Raw genomic sequence first — 18242 nt, forward strand, 5'->3', positions numbered from 1 at the left:
TTTTAGTCGACTAAATCATACAGTTGATTTAGTTGACTAAAATGTATTTTGGTGGGCCTTGATGCCGTCGTAATTTTTACACTTGCTGAAAATAGCAGATCTGCTATTTTCAGCCTGCAACCAAGTGTAAAATGACTTGTGTCTTTTACTTATACTCGATCTCTTGTCCACTATAGTCCCTTCCTAACATTTTAGTCTAGTTTTTATTTGTTGACGAAATGTTCAATATATTTAGTCTTACTCATCCTCATCGTAGCTTAGTTTTCATTTAGTTTCCATTTAGTTTTCGTCAGTGAAAAAAGGTAGTCGACAAACGTTTTTTGTAATAGTATTAGTCAACCTGAGCTATAGAGCAGTCGTTCCCAAACTTTTTCGTGTCAAGGACCCCCAAATTGTCATTTTTTTGCCCGCGGACCCCCATTTGAAAATATATGCCAGGGACCGCTCCATAAGAGAAGATTTCTACGGCTCTAGCAGTGATTCTCAACCCATTTAATTTCAAGGACCCCCCAGTTTGACATGCATTAGTCTACGGACCCCCATTTAATGGGATTTCTATCTCTTGGACCCCCAATTTATATTGTAAAATCAATGTTATTTACACTCTCAGAGTTACAGACCCATAAGGGTCCATTTGGTTCCTAACTATCTCTAATTGAGCTACCCCTAGGGGTTCCCGGACCCCACTTTGGGAACCACTGCTATAGAGCACAAACTTGCCCCTCAAATTAATGTATTTTTGCCACAGAACCCCATCTAGAAATATGTTGTGCCAGGGACCCCCCCCCCCCCCCACCCACCATGCAAGATTTGTGCTGTTAAACCCATTTTGACCTGAGATCAGATTCTAAAAATGTCTTCTACATCCTTCTACAGTTTTCTGAAAAAGCTATGTTTCTATGTCAGTCGTTCTTCGATTTTTCAAAAATAGCAGACCTACAAGCTCGTAGCGCGCCACTCGGTGGCGCGCTACGAGCTTGTAGGTCTGCTATTTTTCAATTGCTAAAGCATAACATAATGGTAACACCAAAAGGGGTTCCCACCCCAAAATGGGTTAAAATGTTTCCACCAGATATAGTTGGGCTATTGTCAAATAGGACCCCGCTTTGAGAACCATGGCTCTAATTGACATGTGACACTTGTTTTTCTATTAGCATATTATGCATGATGCTTCACATCACATCGCCAATTTGAATCTACTATTCTGCGGATCGACTGCTCGCTGAAATGTCAGGTTGAACGTGACAATCAGTGACAATTGCAGCCTGGCATTGAAACGATGGGACAGTTTTGGCATTTGGAAGCAGAAGGAATCAGGGAAGAGACGATGAGAGGAGGGAACAACGACACAGGGGGAGGTTTAAAAGAATTGGGTTGTGAGCTTTTGCGTCAGTTATTTTCTCTATTCAAAACATTTGAAGAATAGGGTTAACAGAGAGGAAGAGAAAGAGGAAAGGGGGGGGGGGGGGGAGTGTGTGTGTGTGTGTGTGTGTGTGTGTGTGTGTGTGTGTGTGTGTGTGTGTGTGTGTGTGTGTGTGTGTGTGTGTGTGTGTGTGTGTGTGTGTGTGTGTGTGTGTGTGTGTGTGTGTGTGTGTGTGTGTGTTGGGGGGGGTGGGAGGGAATTGGGGAGAGGAGAGTATGAGAGGAGTTGATGGCAGTAAATGAATGCTGATGAGAGAGGAGGAGGTGATGTGGAGATAGAGGAGATGAGGCAGGAGAGGAGGAGCTGGTGGAGGTTGAGGGAAGAAAACAGGAGGTGGGGGTTGGGGCAAATGTGACGGAAATGAAGAGAAGTGAAAGACAAGGAGAGGAGAGATAATTGGGATCACACACGCACACACGCACACGCACACGCACACACACACACAGACAGACAGACAGACAGACAGACAGACGCACGCGCTCACGCACACACACAGAGAGAGAGAGAGAACATAGCCATTGATTCTGTTTCGAAGGCAAAAGGCAAGGTCTCTATACATGCGGCACATGTAAACCTTCCGTATGCTCTAAATTATTGAAGACCCATCTCTCTCTCTCTCGCACACACACACACACACACACACACACACACACACACACACACACACACACACACACACTGACAAAGCTGATTGGGTCAATACATTAAGGGTCTCGTGGGAAATAGACCATCTATTGTGAAACTAAACACACATGCACAAGCGTGTACAGACACACGCTTGTGCACATTTTCCTTACGCACACACACACACACACACACACACACACACACACACACACACACACACACACACACACTCGCCCGCGGGCACGCCATGCTGTTTTGCATGCAGGCCATGCAGCTGCATTCCACTTATCTGCAGATGCAATGGAGAGAGGGGGGGGGGGGTTGAGGGGAGAGATAGAGAGAGTGGAGGGGGGGGGGGGGGGGGGGGGGGGGTACAGGATGAATGGATGGTGAATAGAGGATGGGGAATAGAAAGGGATGAATGGATGATGAATAGAGGATGGGGAATAGAAAGGGATGGATGGATGATGGTGGGAGAAAGTGGATGATAAAAATACCACCCGTGTGAAGTGAGGGGCACTCTCATCATCGTACGTACATCATCATGACGCAATATACGGTAGGAACTATGTCTATTTGCTCAGACACTATGACGTAAAGTTCTCAATTCACTGTCAATGGGAATTGAATGTTTGTGTAAGACAAAAATAGCCGATTTGTTCAGACACTATGACGTACAATTCTCCGTTCATTGTCAATGGGAATTTAATATTTGTGTAAGACGAAAATCTACACTAATAGCTAAAAAAAAGATGTAGTGAAATGTGTGGTTATACGGTAGAGTAAGCAGAGAGGGGGCGCTAGAGAGGAAGGGCTGGTAAGTCACAACCTTTAAACTGTAGAGTAAGCAGAGAGGGGGCGCTAGAGAGGAAGGGCTGGTAAGTCACAACCTTTAAACTGTAGAGTAAGCAGAGAGGGGGCGCTAGAGAGGAAGGGCTGGTAAGTCACAACCTGTAAACTGTAGAGTAAGCAGAGAGGGGGCGCTAGAGAGGAAGGGCTGGTAAGTCACAACCTGTAAACTGTAGAGTAAGCAGAGAGGGGGCGCTAGAGAGGAGGGGATGGTAAGTCACAACCTGTAAACTGTAGAGTAAGCAGAGAGGGGGCGCTAGAGAGGAGGGGCTGGTAAGTCACAACCTGTAAACTGTAGAGTAAGCAGAGAGGGGGCGCTAGAGAGGAAGGGCTGGTAAGTCACAACCTTTAAACTGTAGAGTAAGCAGAGAGGGGGCGCTAGAGAGGAAGGGCTGGTAAGTCACAACCTTTAAACTGTAGAGTAAGCAGAGAGGGGGCGCTAGAGAGGAAGGGCTGGTAAGTCACAACCTGTAAACTGTAGAGTAAGCAGAGAGGGGGCGCTAGAGAGGAAGGGCTGGTAAGTCACAACCTGTAAACTGTAGAGTAAGCAGAGAGGGGGCGCTAGAGAGGAAGGGCTGGTAAGTCACAACCTGTAAACTGTAGAGTAAGCAGAGAGGGGGCGCTAGAGAGGAAGGGCTGGTAAGTCACAACCTGTAAACTGTAGAGTAAGCAGAGAGGGGGCGCTAGAGAGGAAGGGATGGTAAGTCAACCTGTAAACTGTAGAGTAAGCAGAGAGGGGGCGCTAGAGAGGAAGGGATGGTAAGTCACAACCTTTAAACTGTAGAGTAAGCAGAGAGGGGGCGCTAGAGAGGAGGGGATGGTAAGTCACAACCTTTAAACTGTAGAGTAAGCAGAGAGGGGGCGCTAGAGAGGAGGGGATGGTAAGTCACAACCTGTAAACTGTAGAGTAAGCAGAGAGGGGGCGCTAGAGAGGAGGGGATGGTAAGTCAACCTGTAAAGTGTAGAGTAAGCAGAGAGGGGGCGCTAGAGAGGAAGGGATGGTAAGTCACAACCTTTAAACTGTAGAGTAAGCAGAGAGGGGGCGCTAGAGAGGAGGGGATGGTAAGTCACAACCTGTAAACTGTAGAGTAAGCAGAGAGGGGGCGCTAGAGAGGAGGGGATGGTAAGTCAACCTGTAAAGTGTAGAGTAAGCAGAGAGGGGGCGCTAGAGAGGAGGGGCTGGTAAGTCACAACCTTTAAACTGACACCTGTATAGAAACACAGTCCATTCTAATCACATGGAAGTAGCATCCACACCGACCCGACTCAAGGCATGATGTCATGATACTATAGGTGCACATTATGAGGAATAGGTGAACATTTGTTTTTAGTTTTTCTGCCTTTATTGATAGTATCAAGTGAAGATAAGACAGGAAAGAGGGAGAAGGGGAGAGACATGCAGCAAAGGTCGTCATGAACGGGACTCGAACACGCGACACGCTGTCAGGCCAAAGCCTACATGTGGCATGCGCTGCCCTGGACCGCTTGGCCATCGGGCGCCCAATAGGTGAACATTCTGCCATAAGTATACATCTCACGGAAAGAGATGAAGAAGAGGGACAAAAGGAGGTGGCCAAGGATAGAACCTTGGGGGACTCCACTCAGCGACATATTCTATGGTTTAACCCATTTAGGCCTGACCTCAAAATTAAAAAAGAAATCTTCTAAATCCTCCAGTTTTCTGAAATAAATATTTTCACGATTTTTCAAAAATAGCAGACCTACAAGCTCGTAGCGCGCCACTCGGTGGCGCGCTATGAGCTTGTAGATCTGCTATTTTTCAATAGCTAAATTATAACATAATGTTTAAAACACCAAAAGGGGTTCCTGCACTAACCCAGTATGAGTATAGGCCTGTAAGTACTATTACTGTATGTATTACACAGAATAATGGATGACTGAACATATTTTTTAGTATATAACATTTGATTTCAAAGTCATGCAAATTAAGCTGCAATTGTTGTTTATATCCCAAAACCTTTGTGTTAATCTGTACAAACAAACCTGTTTGACCCCAATCAGGTGACAAGTGTGGAACCTCACTTCAAGCGGAACTAAACGTCATATCATTTCAAGTTTTTTTTATTTAAATTTTGACAGTTTGGGGCACTTTTCTGATTACATGTTTTTTTGGTATTCTTAATTAAATGTCATTACCAATTTGGATGAGAAATTATGGCTTTGAGGCGTGCAAATTAATCTAGTGTGAAATGCCAGAAGAAAACATAATTGAAAGGTAACAAGCTAACAAACTTGTCATCAGCACTCACAGATAACGCGGTTATTTTTGCCTCCAGACTTTTACCCGCTGACTTGTTAAGTAGCCTAACAGTTTATAGCTGAGCGGAGAACCGTTCCTGTGGCACCCATAAATCATGATGTGCTGATGTGCTTATGCTGACTCTCGCACACGTGTGTGTCTGTGTGTGTGTGCGTGTGTCTGTGTGTGTGTGTGTGTGTGTGTGTGCGCGCGCGCGTGTGTGTGTGTGTATGTGTGTGTCTGTGTCTGTCTGTGTGTGTGTGTGTGTGTGTGCGTGTCCGTCCTTCCAGGGCTTGCAGACAGGCACCAGAGAGCTGCAGGACATGGGGGTGAAGTTCTGCCACAGTCTGCTGTCTGTGAGGAGAAACGTGCCCTCTCTGTACAGCAGCAGGCGGCTGGTCGACCACATCGACCTCGACCACAACTCACATAAGTATGCTAGCACACTCTACACGCACGCACGAATGAACGGGCACGCACGCACGCACGCACGCACGCTTCTCTGACTTTTTATTGTATTTCATTTCAAGGAACAGTTCAGAGAGGAGATTGTTTGCACATCTTTATCTGTACCTATTGCTGGAAAAGAAAATTGTGCTTTTGCTGTGAGAGGGAAAACAACAACGTTATAGGAGCGGCTGCACATGAACCTCACAGAGAAGGTGAACAGACCTGAACCAGGGCTTGGCTGAGTGGCTCATATCGATGTTTTGTCCTACAGTAGAAGCCTATTTGCACGTCAGTTCTGGAGGTGAGATGTGTTAAAGATGCGTAAAATTGACACTGAGGATTTGACAGTTCATACACACGAATGCGAGAAGTGAGGATACAGGGATTTCGATGCCTTAAGGCTTGCTTACTATTGAGTAGCTACATGTATGGAGCTATAGGCAGACAGGTATTTCAGGCTTGTTTATGTACAACTGTCTCTCTCTCTGGCTCTCTCTCTCTCTCTCTCTCTCTCTCTCTCTCTGGCTCTCTCTCTTTCTCTCTCTCTCCCTCGCACACACACAGTTTAACAATTTGTTTGTGTCCACACACATAGGGAAAGCATACAGGAACACAAATAGTTTAGGTGCAGTAAAGGTTACATTCACAAACTCATGGACATGTCCTCATGATACAACACACATGCCACTCAGCACTCCATGGGCACAAGCAGTGGCAGCTCTGCCATATAGGGCAGGAGAGATGGCACACTTTGCCAGCCTGGTTGTCGAAACCCTCCGACAACCAGTCCGTGGGTATGTCCTAGGAATCACCATAGGAAACAAAGTTATTAGTCTTGCACTATTGCTTAGTGTTAAAGCGCTCTCTGTAGTTAATTGTTCTGGTGCATGTGCCTGGAAGTCCACCCATTGCTATTCCGGGGTTAGTCCGACAGTGGACGGACATACCGCTGGGAGGCCGCCGAGTCTACCTTGCCTTTCTTCCCAGTAAGCTGTTCATGGGAGCGGCCGTCGGGTAGCGTTGACTGATTCCACTGGTGAATAATGCCTTCTTGTATGAAAGTTACATAGTCCACAGAAGTTGCAAATGCATCCATGCACCTACGTACTACATTGACAATGGTAGTTACAATGGAGCAGTTTAACGCCATGCCCATGGGACACGCATGCACGCACGCATGCACGCACGCAAGCACGCACGCACGCACGCACGCACACACGCACACACGCACGCACACACACACTCAATGCGAATGTTCACCAAGAATCTCTTCACCTTATATCTTTTCACCTATTGAGCACAAATTATCCACACCACTTGGTATCAAAGATCAACACAAACACTAATCAGCAGCACCACGTACTTTAATGTGCATGTGTGCGTGTGCGTGTGCAATTTCTTTCCACAATGATACGTTCATCTCCTCTGTTTGATTGATACGGTAGGACCTCACTCACCTCAGCACCCAGTTTTATGGTGATGTCTGTACTGGATAGCAGCAGTGTGGTTCGTGCATTTTGATGGTTTTACTAAGCTGGTGTTCAAAACAGGCTCGGGCTTGGCTCAGATGTTTCCAGTCTCTATCCATCCTTGCACATTTGTGTTCATCTGTAAACCATGCAGTTGTTTCCCCAAAGATGTTAACACCTCTTGGAAATAGCTGCATGGTTTATAGAACACATAGCTGAAGCTCAGTGGCGTGCGCAGACATTTTGAGGGACAAGTGAAAAAAGGGCACCTTGTGCGGCACGTGGAACCGTTGGCTGCCTTAATAGTGTGTGACATTTATAGATTTTGGGCCATAAATAATATTAGTACAAAACAAAAATAAAATGAACTGTACAGAAACTAACTTTCAAAAGGGCACTTTGCTGTCCAGAGGGCGAAAGTTACTAAAGTTATGTACTTTAGCACCACTTGGGTGTCTACTGTCTATCTGTGCACACCCCTGCTTATTCCAACCAGCGAAACCGAAATCTCAGTCATTAGAAAAGGACAAACTTTTGCTTGTTTTGATTGCATTGCCAGCTCCTCTACAACTTCTCCTGCAAGTTGACGACAGGTCCACGACGTTACTGACTTAGCAAGTCATTGTGCTCACCGTAATCCTCGTGACAAGCGCCTTGAGTATTCGGCTGCAGGCTGGAGGTGGATTTGGATTTTCTTCCTCCAATATTGCATTCTTAAATGATTTATTTAGCGGTGTTTCGCCATTTTTAATACCAGTTACTGCAGACAGCATTTCTGATTCATAAAACATTTAAAGACAGACTAAAACTAAATCAAACACAGGAGCAATGCTGTTGTGCAGACTTTTATTATTTTGGGTCACGGCCTACCCACTACCAGGCCCACTCAGGCACTCAGTCAGTAACTAACTGATTGTTGTTGTCTGTCTCTGCTGATCTGTCGGTCTGATGCTCCTGTTTTGTCTAGTGTGTGCCTCTCTGTCTGTCTGTCTGTCTGTCTGTCTGTCTGTCTGTCTGTCTGTCTGTCTGTCTGTCTGTCTGTCTGTCTGTCTGTCTGTCTGTCTGTCTGTCTGTGTCTCTCTCTCTCTCTCTCTCTCTCTCTCTCTCTCTCTCTCTCCCTCTCCTCTTTCAGCCTGGCTTTTTGTTTGGAGCAGTTTAACGTCATGCCCAGGACACACACGCACGCACGCACGCACGCACGCACGCACGCACGCACTGTTCACCAAGAAACATATTATTTTTTAAATATCTTCACCTTATATCTTTTCACCTATTGAGCACAAATTATCCACACCACTTGGTATCAAAGATCAACACAAACGATTTGTGTTGCCCTTCGAGGCAACCACACTAATCAGCAGCACCACGTACTTTAATGTGCTTTTGTGCGTGTGCAATTTCTTTCCACAATGATACGTTCATCTCCTCTGTTTGATTGATACGGTAGGACCTCACTCACCTCAGCACCCAGTTTTATGGTGCTGTCTGTACTGGATAGCAGCAGTGTGGTTCGTGCATTTTGATGGTTTTACTAAGCTGGTGTTCAAAACAGGCTCGGGCTTGGCTCAGATGTTTCCAGTCTCTATCCATCCTTGCACATTTGTGTTCATCTGTAAACCATGCAGTTGTTTCCCCAAAGATGTTAACACCTCTTGGAAATAGCTGCATGGTTTATAGAACACATAGCTGAAGCTCAGTGGCGTGCACAGACATTTTGAGGGGCATGTGCTCAGCAGATCAAGTGAAAAAAGGGGCACCTTGTGCGGCATGTGGAACCGCCGGCTGCCTTAACCGTTTATACCATTATTCAATCCCTCCGCCACGTCCTGCCAGGGTTTTATCGCGCGTGACACTTACTTTGAAGAGCCAAATATCCGTAATCGCATTTTACTATGAAACCATTCCGTGTGTGTTGACGAAGCTGGTGCTTGTTCTCTCGGTCGGTGGTGGAAAAAGTGGACCGCGAGTATCACAGCGCCTGCTACAGGCCGTTGCAAACGCTTGTCTGGGACAAGGCGACCCCTGCAATGTCGCTTCTGGAGATAAAGCCGTCTGAAAACAGAGCAGGCAATGTAAGTGGATGCGCGCGCATCTTCAAAATGGCTCAGAAGCATAACAGAGCTAACGAACGGTAGCTTTTAATACGATCGTATTAAAACATGCATTAAATAATACATCGCTGTTAAAACTTTTCCGGGTGTGGCACCGTACGCTATTCTACGTGTCTATGTTCCTGGCAGGCCTCGTGTTTTAATAGTGTGTGACATTTATAGATTTTGGGCCATAAATAATATTAGTACAAAACAAAAATAAAATGAACAAACTGTACAGAAACTAACTTTCAAAAGGGCACTTTGCTGTCCAGAGGGCGAAAGTTACTAAAGTTATGTACTTTAGCACCACTTGGGTGTCTACTGTCTATCTGTGCACACCCCTGCTTATTCCAACCAGCGAAATCTCAGTCATTAGAAAAGGACAAACTTTTGCTTGTTTTGATTGCATTGCCAGCTCCTCTACAACTTCTCCTGCAAGTTGACGACAGGTCCACGACGTTACTGACTTAGCAAGTCATTATTTGGGCTCATTAATGTGCTCACCGTAATCCTCGTGACAAGCGCCTTGAGTATTCAGCTGCAGGCTGGAGGTGGATTTGGATTTTCTTCCTCCAATATTGCATTCTTAAATTATTTATTTAGCTGTGTTTCGCCATTTTAATACCAGTTACTGCAGACAGCATTGACATTTCTGATTCATAAAACATTTAAAGACAGACTAAAACTAAATCAAACACAGGAGCAATACTGTTGTGCAGACTTTTATTATTTTGGGTCACGGCCTACGCACTACCAGGCCCACTCAGTCAGTAACTAACTTGGTGTTGTCTGTCTCTGCTGATCTGTCGGTCTGATGCTCCTGTTTTGTCTAGTGTGTGCCTCTCTGTCTGTCTGTCTGTCTGTCTGTCTGTCTGTCTGTCTGTCTGTCTGTCTGTCTGTCTGTCTGTCTGTCTGTCTGTCTGTCTGTCTGTCTGTCTGTCTGTCTGTCTGTCTGTGTGTGTCTCTCTCTCTCTCTCTCTCTCTCTCTCTCTCTCTCTCTCTCTCTCTCTCTCTCTCCCCCTCTCTCTCTCTCCCTCTCCTCTTTCAGCCTGGCTTTTTGTTTCTTTACGGCAACCGAAACCGTAGTGATTAGGGAGTGAACGGGCAATCAATGGCGTTAACCAAAGCATTGAAAGAGAATGAAAAACACAGACTGCTTCACAACAAAGGTTCAACTTCAACATTCTCAAACTATTGGATTCAGCATCAGTGTATTTTGTCCCCCTTCAGCCTAAGAATTGCTTCTGATTCGCTCTCTCTCTCTCTCTCTCTCTCTCTCTCTCTCGCTATAGCTCGCACGCACGCACACACACACGCACGCACGCACGCACGCACGCACGCACGCACGCACGCACGCACCTCTCCTGGTTGTGGACGGTCCAGGTTCGGTGTGGCCCACGTGGCTCTCTTGTACCTCTGTGATTGATGTGAGCGTCTAAAATGGACCTGAATGGTTTCTATCGATTTTCAGAGCTCCTATTCAATCTCCTTAGTGAACGGTGACAATAGCAGAGCTCTGCTCTATCTGCTGGACTGGATGGGATTACAGCGTTGTATTATCCTGCTCATACCCTGTGTCCTTATCCCTTCCACATACATTATTGACTTCATTTATTTTTTATCCAATCACCGGTGGAAAGTAACTAAGTACATTTACTCTCAGGTATACTGTAGTTAAAGGTATAGAGTAAGGGATTTTCTTTGGTTAAAATAAGTATGGTGATAGTACTCATTGCTATAGAGGAGTCTCCATGTCTCCAGCTTTTTATTAAACAGAAAATGCATTTTTAGGTCGGGACACCATGCAACTTTATCCAATCAGGATGTCTTTCTTTCTTCTCTCTCTCTCTCCCTCCCTCCTTTCCTTCCTTCCTTCCTTCCTTCCTTCCTTCCTTATCTTCCCTCCCTCTCTCCTTATTTCATATACACAAAAACAAGCTGTTTGGTGTCAGTAATATTATTTTGTCTGCACCATTGCCCTCATAGATCTGCTGTATTATCCAACAAGACTGTGTGTGTGTGTCTCTCTCTCTCTCTCTCTCTCTCTCTCTCTCTCTCTCTCTCTCTCTCTCTCTCTCTCTCTCTCTCTCTCTCTCTCTCTCTCTCTCTCTCAAACATAAACCAGCTGGCTGCGTCCCAGGGTATATTTAGTATTTACCGTGCAGCGACAGAAAAGTGAAGTTACACAGGAAAAGTAATTTTCCTAGTCCACAGTTGGCAGGATAAACGCATTCACTTTGTGACAAAAGTGTTTGATTCGTTTTTGAAAGAATGACTCAACTTTCGCCGTCTGCCTCTCCTGCCAACGGAGGATGGAGATTAGATCGCAAATAGAGGGAAAAGAGGGACGTGGTACAGTTAGGGGGTCAGACAATATGGGCTCTATTTACAGTTAGGGGGTCAGACAATATGGGCTCTATTTATAGTTAGGGGGTCAGACTATATGGGCTCTATTTATAGTTAGGGGGTCAGACAATATGGGCTCTATTTACAGTTAGGGGGTCAGACAATATGGGCTCTATTTACAGTTAGGGGGTCAGACTATATGCAGGGCTCTATTTATAGTTAGGGGGTCAGACAATATGGGCTCTATTTACAGTTAGGGGGTCAGACAATATGGGCTCTATTTACAGTTAGGGGGTCAGACAATATGGGCTCTATTTACAGTTAGGGGGTCAGACAATATGGGCTCTATTTACAGTTAGGGGGTCAGACAATATGGGCTCTATTTTCGTCCATGCTAAACCCCTTATCCCTACATTTATTTGCCTTTTTTTTTTAATATATTTTGAAAAATGTTTTTGAATAATTCAACTAGCAGATCTACATCTACACGTTGTGAGCTTGTAGATTGGCTAATTGAACTATTCAGAAATGTTTTTCAAAATAGTAAAAAAAAAAGGTAAAGAAGTTTAACAGACTTACTGCTTTTGGCGTAATGTTCCGCCATAAGGAATGTAATAACCTTCCGCTCCTGGCGGATTGATCCGTCAGATAAGCTTTATTATCGCTATCAAACCCGGTCGCTGATTTCTATTTTTTCATTATTATTTTGGCTCGGCCTTTCCTTCTTTAGTGAACCTAGACCGGGTTGCGCAACCTCGCCTCCGTCCGCATCCCATTATAAAGGCTGACTAAAATCTGAATAACTCCTAATCTACGGAGCTCTCCATGGTTTGGATAAAATGCGCGATGTTCGGAGGTCTTTGCTGATTATCCGGTGGTTTAGATGGAAACATTGGCGCTTTCTAGAGCAAGGATGGCTTCATTTTAGCTCGCTAGCATTGACGCTAATTATTTAGCATCAACAACGGAAGCCCAGCAAAAGCCCATACAAAATTAAAATATGGAGTTGCAAGGTTTCCGCCCCGACAGCGACAGTTATTCAATCCTATTATCTTTTGTAATATGTGAGTCCAGGTGGAAGATGTAAGCTGTGATCCCTTAATTCAGTTCACTTATTGCAGTATTAGATCGAATTGAATCAATCTGCAGATTAAGGATAAGCGGGTGGAGGGAGAAGGGCTACGCGAAGGCTGCTGTTACTCATTATATGGAAGGGCAAACGTATAATGCAGACTGAGAATAGACCAGAGTACAGAGGAGCGCAGGGCAGGTACGTACTCACTGTCCCCAAAGGCTTCTTGAAACATTCATTCTTCTCCTGCAAAGTAATGCCTGGTTTATAAAAACGGATTGTTCCCGTTCAGGTTGACCATCCGGTATTAAAAGTGCCTTTCACTTAGTAAGAGACCACACCTTCGCTCAAGTTTAACAGTTTATTGAATGATAAATGGGGGGAGGAGGGGAACCCGGGATGGGTGAGACTCTGGAGAGGACGCCGTGTATGCGTGCTCGGAGAGCGGACGTCTCTGCTCCGGTACTGCCCGGGTTCCTGAAAGAGAAGGAGAGAAGTGTGATTATGGAGAATTGGAGATGGAGGTGGAAGGGGTGGATGGAGGGATTGTTCTCGACCACGTAGGCAGTGAGAACAGGTAGTTGACGGCGCACAGGTGTATTTATACTGTGGTGATTGTGGCAGGATTGGCCAGGAGATAATGGAAGGCAGGTGAGTTTGATAAGGAAGGAGGACTCTTCTCCCGAAACTGCGTTCGAACGTCGAAAAATAAAGACTTGCAAGACGCACCGTTGCGCCAAACTGCATGGTCAGGGGTCTGCCATGACTAGTATAGAATAGAATAGAATAGAATAGAATAGTCACATCAGGGGGCCACGTTTGACCCCCAGGGACCACAGGCACACTGTTGCTACAATCTGCTAGCCTGGCTCCAGCCCTGAATCGCTAGCAAAGGCTACTCAAAAAACATGTCCTGAATGAAAGGAAATTTCAGGTGTCTGGCTAACAAACTGCACCGAACTCTATACAAACACTGTTCATCCAAAATGCTGCCACGTAAGAAGAAGCGGCTGCTTCGTCTCACGCTCCTCTCAGCTATTTACTTTTAAATGTTTTTTTACGTCATTGTTATATAAGCTCCACTGTAGCGTATGACACTCACTTGCGAGTCTAAAATCTCGCAATGGAAACCTTAGTTTTTACACTGCAAGTTGCTGGAATGCGCCAACCCACAGACCGGGTTGTCCAGCTGCTTAGCAACAATGGACTGAAGGAAGCAAGAACGCCATGAATTTAGTCACACCTGAGGCGTCCTCCAATCCTCACCAAACATGGCACAAAATGCTGTTCAGGGGTCTGGCATGACCATTGAAAAGGTTGCAAATTCAATTCCCAACACGTTGTGAGGTTGTAAGATACCAAGGCACACTCTCTGAGATACCGACCGACCGATAAAGGGTCCCCCCCCCCCCCACCCCACCCCACCCGCCACATGAGCACTGTGCATGTGGCGGTCTAGCGGAACGGAGCCTGGATGAGGAATGGGTGTTTATATCTGTGTGGCTCTGCGATACAGCACAGCGTTGCTGGGCCCTGCGGTGGCATGTATCAGCTGTCACTGCTGCACCGTGTGTGTGTGAGGTGATGGAGGTGTGTGTACCTCACAGCGTCATGACTTGTCTTATCTCATTAACACTCCCTCTGCTGCAGGCCTCTGTTCCCGGGTTGGAGCTATAATACGTGCTCAGCCCACAGCAGTGGTGAAGCTATATAACCCATTAAGACCTTAGAGGGCTGATTCTACAAATACCTTTCTAAATCAGTGGTTCTCGCACTTTCAAGATGTTTTTCAAAATTGTTCAAATACAGCAGATGTACAAGCTCGAAGTGACGCGCTGTGGAGCTTGTACGCTACGATCTAAAACAACACGGATCAGTGATGATTTTGTCGATTAACGCTATGATGAGAATAAATACTAAGCTAAATAAATACTAAGCTGCGAGGACTAAAACTAAGACTAAATGCATTGACAATTTCGCCAACAAATAAAAACTAGACAAAAATGTTAGGGAGAAGAAATCCAGTAGAACTAACAGACAAGTGACTGTTTAGTTTTTTTTGGTTGCGCTCTGAAAATATAGCAAATCTACAGTACAAGCTCTGAGCTCACATATAGCGCATCACTGCTACAATGTGTGGTGAGCTTGTACAGCTGCTATTCTCACCATGCAACCAAGTGTAAAATCAACCATTTCGACTGCCAAATCAAAGGTAGATTTAGTCGAACAAAAATAGACTAAAACTAAAACATTTAAAGTGACTAAAACATGACTAAAACTACATCTAAATGAACACCGGTTCTCACACATTTCTGAAGATTTTTCAAAGATGTTCAAAAAAAAGCAGACGTGTCGCGCTTGTATACTATTTTTTGAATAGCCAACGCTAAAATCTAAAAAGATGCTTTCCCGGTTTTGACGGGATAATCGCACGGCCGCTCTGACACAGATCTGTGTGATAGCTGACGAGGAGGAGGACCACAGGGCTTGTGGTTTGTGACTGTCAGACAAACATAATCCCGTTACGTCTTCCCTTCATTTAGTCCTGACAAATAATCCCATTAGGGTTCATTGTGTCTCTCTCTGATTACCGCACGCTAATAAAATGATTCATGCTGCGAGGGGGAGGCTATCGCCGCGACGTGTGTGTGTGTGTGTGTGTGTGTGTGTGTGTGTGTGTGTGTGTGTGTGTGTGTGTGTGTGTGTGTGTGTGTGTGTGTGTGTGTGTGTGTGTGTGTGTGTGTGTGTGTGTGTGTGTGTGTGTGTGGGGGGGGGGTCCCCCGGGGGGTGTTTGGGTGCCCTTCTGTTCCCTGGCTTGTCAGACAAAGCGTGCGTGCGTGCGTGCGTGCGTGCGTGCGTGCGTGCGTGCGTGCGTGCGTGCGTGCGTGCGTGCGTGCGTGCGTGCGTGCGTGCGTGCGTGCGTGAATATCAAATGTGAAATAGTTTGATCTACTTGTTGACAAAATGCTTTGATCAGACAAGTTTATTGCAGGAAGATTGCAACGATTTGTACATAACCGAGAGAGCTGCATGTCGTTCTGCCAAAATGTAAGAGCTAGCAATAACGGTGAGTGGTGCTGTCTCTATGCACTTGTATACTGTGTGTGTGTGTGTGTGTGTGTGTGTGTGTGTGTGTGTGTGTGTGTGTGTGTGTGTGTGTGTGTGTGTGTGTGTGTGTGTGTGTGTGTGTGTGTGTGTGTGTGTGTGTGTGTGTGTGTGTGTGTGTGAGATATTCTTTCTGCGTTATTCAGTTGAGTGACAGGAGACGCGTTGAATCCCAAATTTTCCAAATGCTTCCACTTAACAGACTGTACATTGGAAGCTCTGAACATTGAGTAGAAAATAACGCAGGTGTCATTTTGCATCCCGCGTTTCGCCTGTGTAAATCTTATAAGCTGTGATGGGAAAAACATATGGTCCATTTGAAGTGAAGCTTATAGGAATTCAATGCATTTCTGGATTCCAACAGCATCAAAAACAAGCACGTTTTCTCTTCTATGTCCTCCTGTCCCCAAAGCCCAGGAGCGCCTGCATCCTGAGCCAACTCTCATCGCTTTGGATGCATGCGTTTGGTCCGACGTACTAACAGTCCGACATGCATTAGTCCAACACCCCAAACCTAACCAGAAACCTAAACCTAAGCCACGGGTGAGTTTTAACCGGCAACACATGTCGGGAGCCACGGGCAAGTCTTAACTGGCCACGCATCTGTCGGACAGTCCCCCTTTTCCAGGTGAAGTGACAATTAAGGAGGTATTTTACTCTCATTTTGTTACCCCACAATTGTGTAACTAATTTTTTCATCCAGTGCCAATTGCCCAAAAGGTAGATAGATAGTGATCTACCAGTTGATCACAAAGGCTTTGCAGGTAGATCACATGACATGCCCTAAAAATATATTGCATATTTAAATATGCAATATCACTTGTATTGGTGACTTGATTGACATAAAAAAGGGCCTGTTAGCTCAAACCCACAATGCAATACTTTGTTTTCAAGTTGGATAATATTGGATAATATTTTATTGGTCGTTAGTCATTTTGAAAGTAGCTCTCAAGTCAAAAAAGTGTGGGCACCTCTGGCCTAAACTTGTCACGGTACCAAGAACTGGCGGACCCAAATGCAGACACAGACAAAAGTTCGACAGTTCAAGGGTGTTTATTTAAACAAACTGGCAGGCAGGGCAAGATGCAAACAGGCAGGTCAGTGCATGGGCTGGCAGGCAGGCAGGCAGGAGGCAGGCAGGTGTGGTCACTGTGGTTGATTCAACAATCTGGCGATCGGTGAAGTGGGAAGGCCGGGGCTTTATAGCTGATGGCAGGCAGGAGCGTAGATTGGAGAGAATGAAGGGACTGGAAACAGGTGAGCCAAGTGGTAAATGGAGCCAAGCCTACGCCCACACACACGCCCACACATAGCACAGACACTGACAAGACAGAGACAGACAAGAAAAACACAGCCCTGCCTGGGACTGTGACAAAACTATAATCCTAGGCGCTCTCTCCCTCTCCCAACCTGGGGAGAGACCCGGCTCATGCTTCCTTCAATACATGAGGAGTGAGCCGAGCGTGTCATCAAAGACAAGCTTTCAGGGCAATATGTGTCTCACAATAGTGTGAGGGTACAGATCAAATGGAATGTCACTCTACTACGTACATCCTGTCACTCATACAGTCATGACATGATAAATGGATATTTGACAGCCCAATATCACCACCACAGACAGGGCCCTCTTGGAATAATATTATAAGAGTCTGTGGTGGTGATATTATATAGGCCTATTTATTATATTCCCATGGCTCTCTCTCTCTCTCTCTCGCTCTCTCTCTCTCTCTCTCTCTCTCCCAGCTTGTTTTTCAGGGTCCTAATAGAAAATCTAACACATCGCTCTCCACCAGTGAGCTGCGCTGCTTTGTTTGTTGTGCCGTTCCCTCGCCTCTAAAGCTAATGATACCGTCACAGCCCATTGGTTCCCGTCGATGCCGTCACACCTGATTGGTCGCCCCTGACAACAGAGCTAATAGGATCTGAAGTGTAAACACTGGGATAGATATCATTTGGAAGGAGAGGGATTGATTATGAACATTGTGTTTGTCTTGCTCGCATTGATGACAGACAGACAGACAGACTACGGGCGGGCGGGCTACTTTGTCTGTCTGTCCGTCCGTCCGTCCGTCCGTCCGTCCGTCCGTCCGACCGTCTGCCCGTCTGACAGACAGACAGACAGACAGACAGACAGACAGACAGACAGACAGACAAAAAATCTAAAGCAATTAGACAGATGGAGATGACTAACCAAGGTGATACCAATATACAGACACACAGGGCCACAGACCGGCACTGTGTGAGTAGGCTACGGCTAGAATGACAGACAGGCACTTCATGATTGCAATTGGAAAGACGGACAGGTAATACATAAATACAATTGGAAAGACAGGTAGTACATACGCATAATTAGAAAGACAGCCAGGCACTACAATGAGGATTAGGATAGAGAGAGGTATGCTGACTGATAGACAGATAGTTAATCAACAAAGTAACTAGTAACTAAAGTTTTCAAAGAAAAATGTTTGCCTCTGAGATGTAGTTGAGTAGAAGTAAAAGTGTAGAACAACCAGTGAGACGCCTGAGGGCGAGAACCCTCAGGGGTCCT

At 45.7% G+C, this 18242-nt stretch overlaps 1 protein-coding gene across 3 annotated transcripts in view; it reads left to right on the plus strand.

Annotated features, from left to right (window-relative positions):
* agbl1 (AGBL carboxypeptidase 1) overlaps positions 1-18242 on the plus strand; it is a 258686-nt gene that overhangs the window by 218867 nt on the left and 21577 nt on the right. For all 3 annotated transcript variants that reach the window (XM_079501323.1, XM_079501324.1, XM_079501325.1), the window contains exon 26: positions 5450-5592. In XM_079501323.1, coding sequence (XP_079357449.1) covers positions 5450-5592 — 143 coding nt within the window. The remainder of the gene's footprint in view (positions 1-5449; positions 5593-18242) is intronic.

The sequence above is a fragment of the Electrona antarctica genome (assembly GCF_951216825.1).
Source record: "Electrona antarctica genome assembly, chromosome: 5".
Taxonomy (NCBI): Eukaryota; Metazoa; Chordata; class Actinopteri; order Myctophiformes; family Myctophidae; genus Electrona; species Electrona antarctica.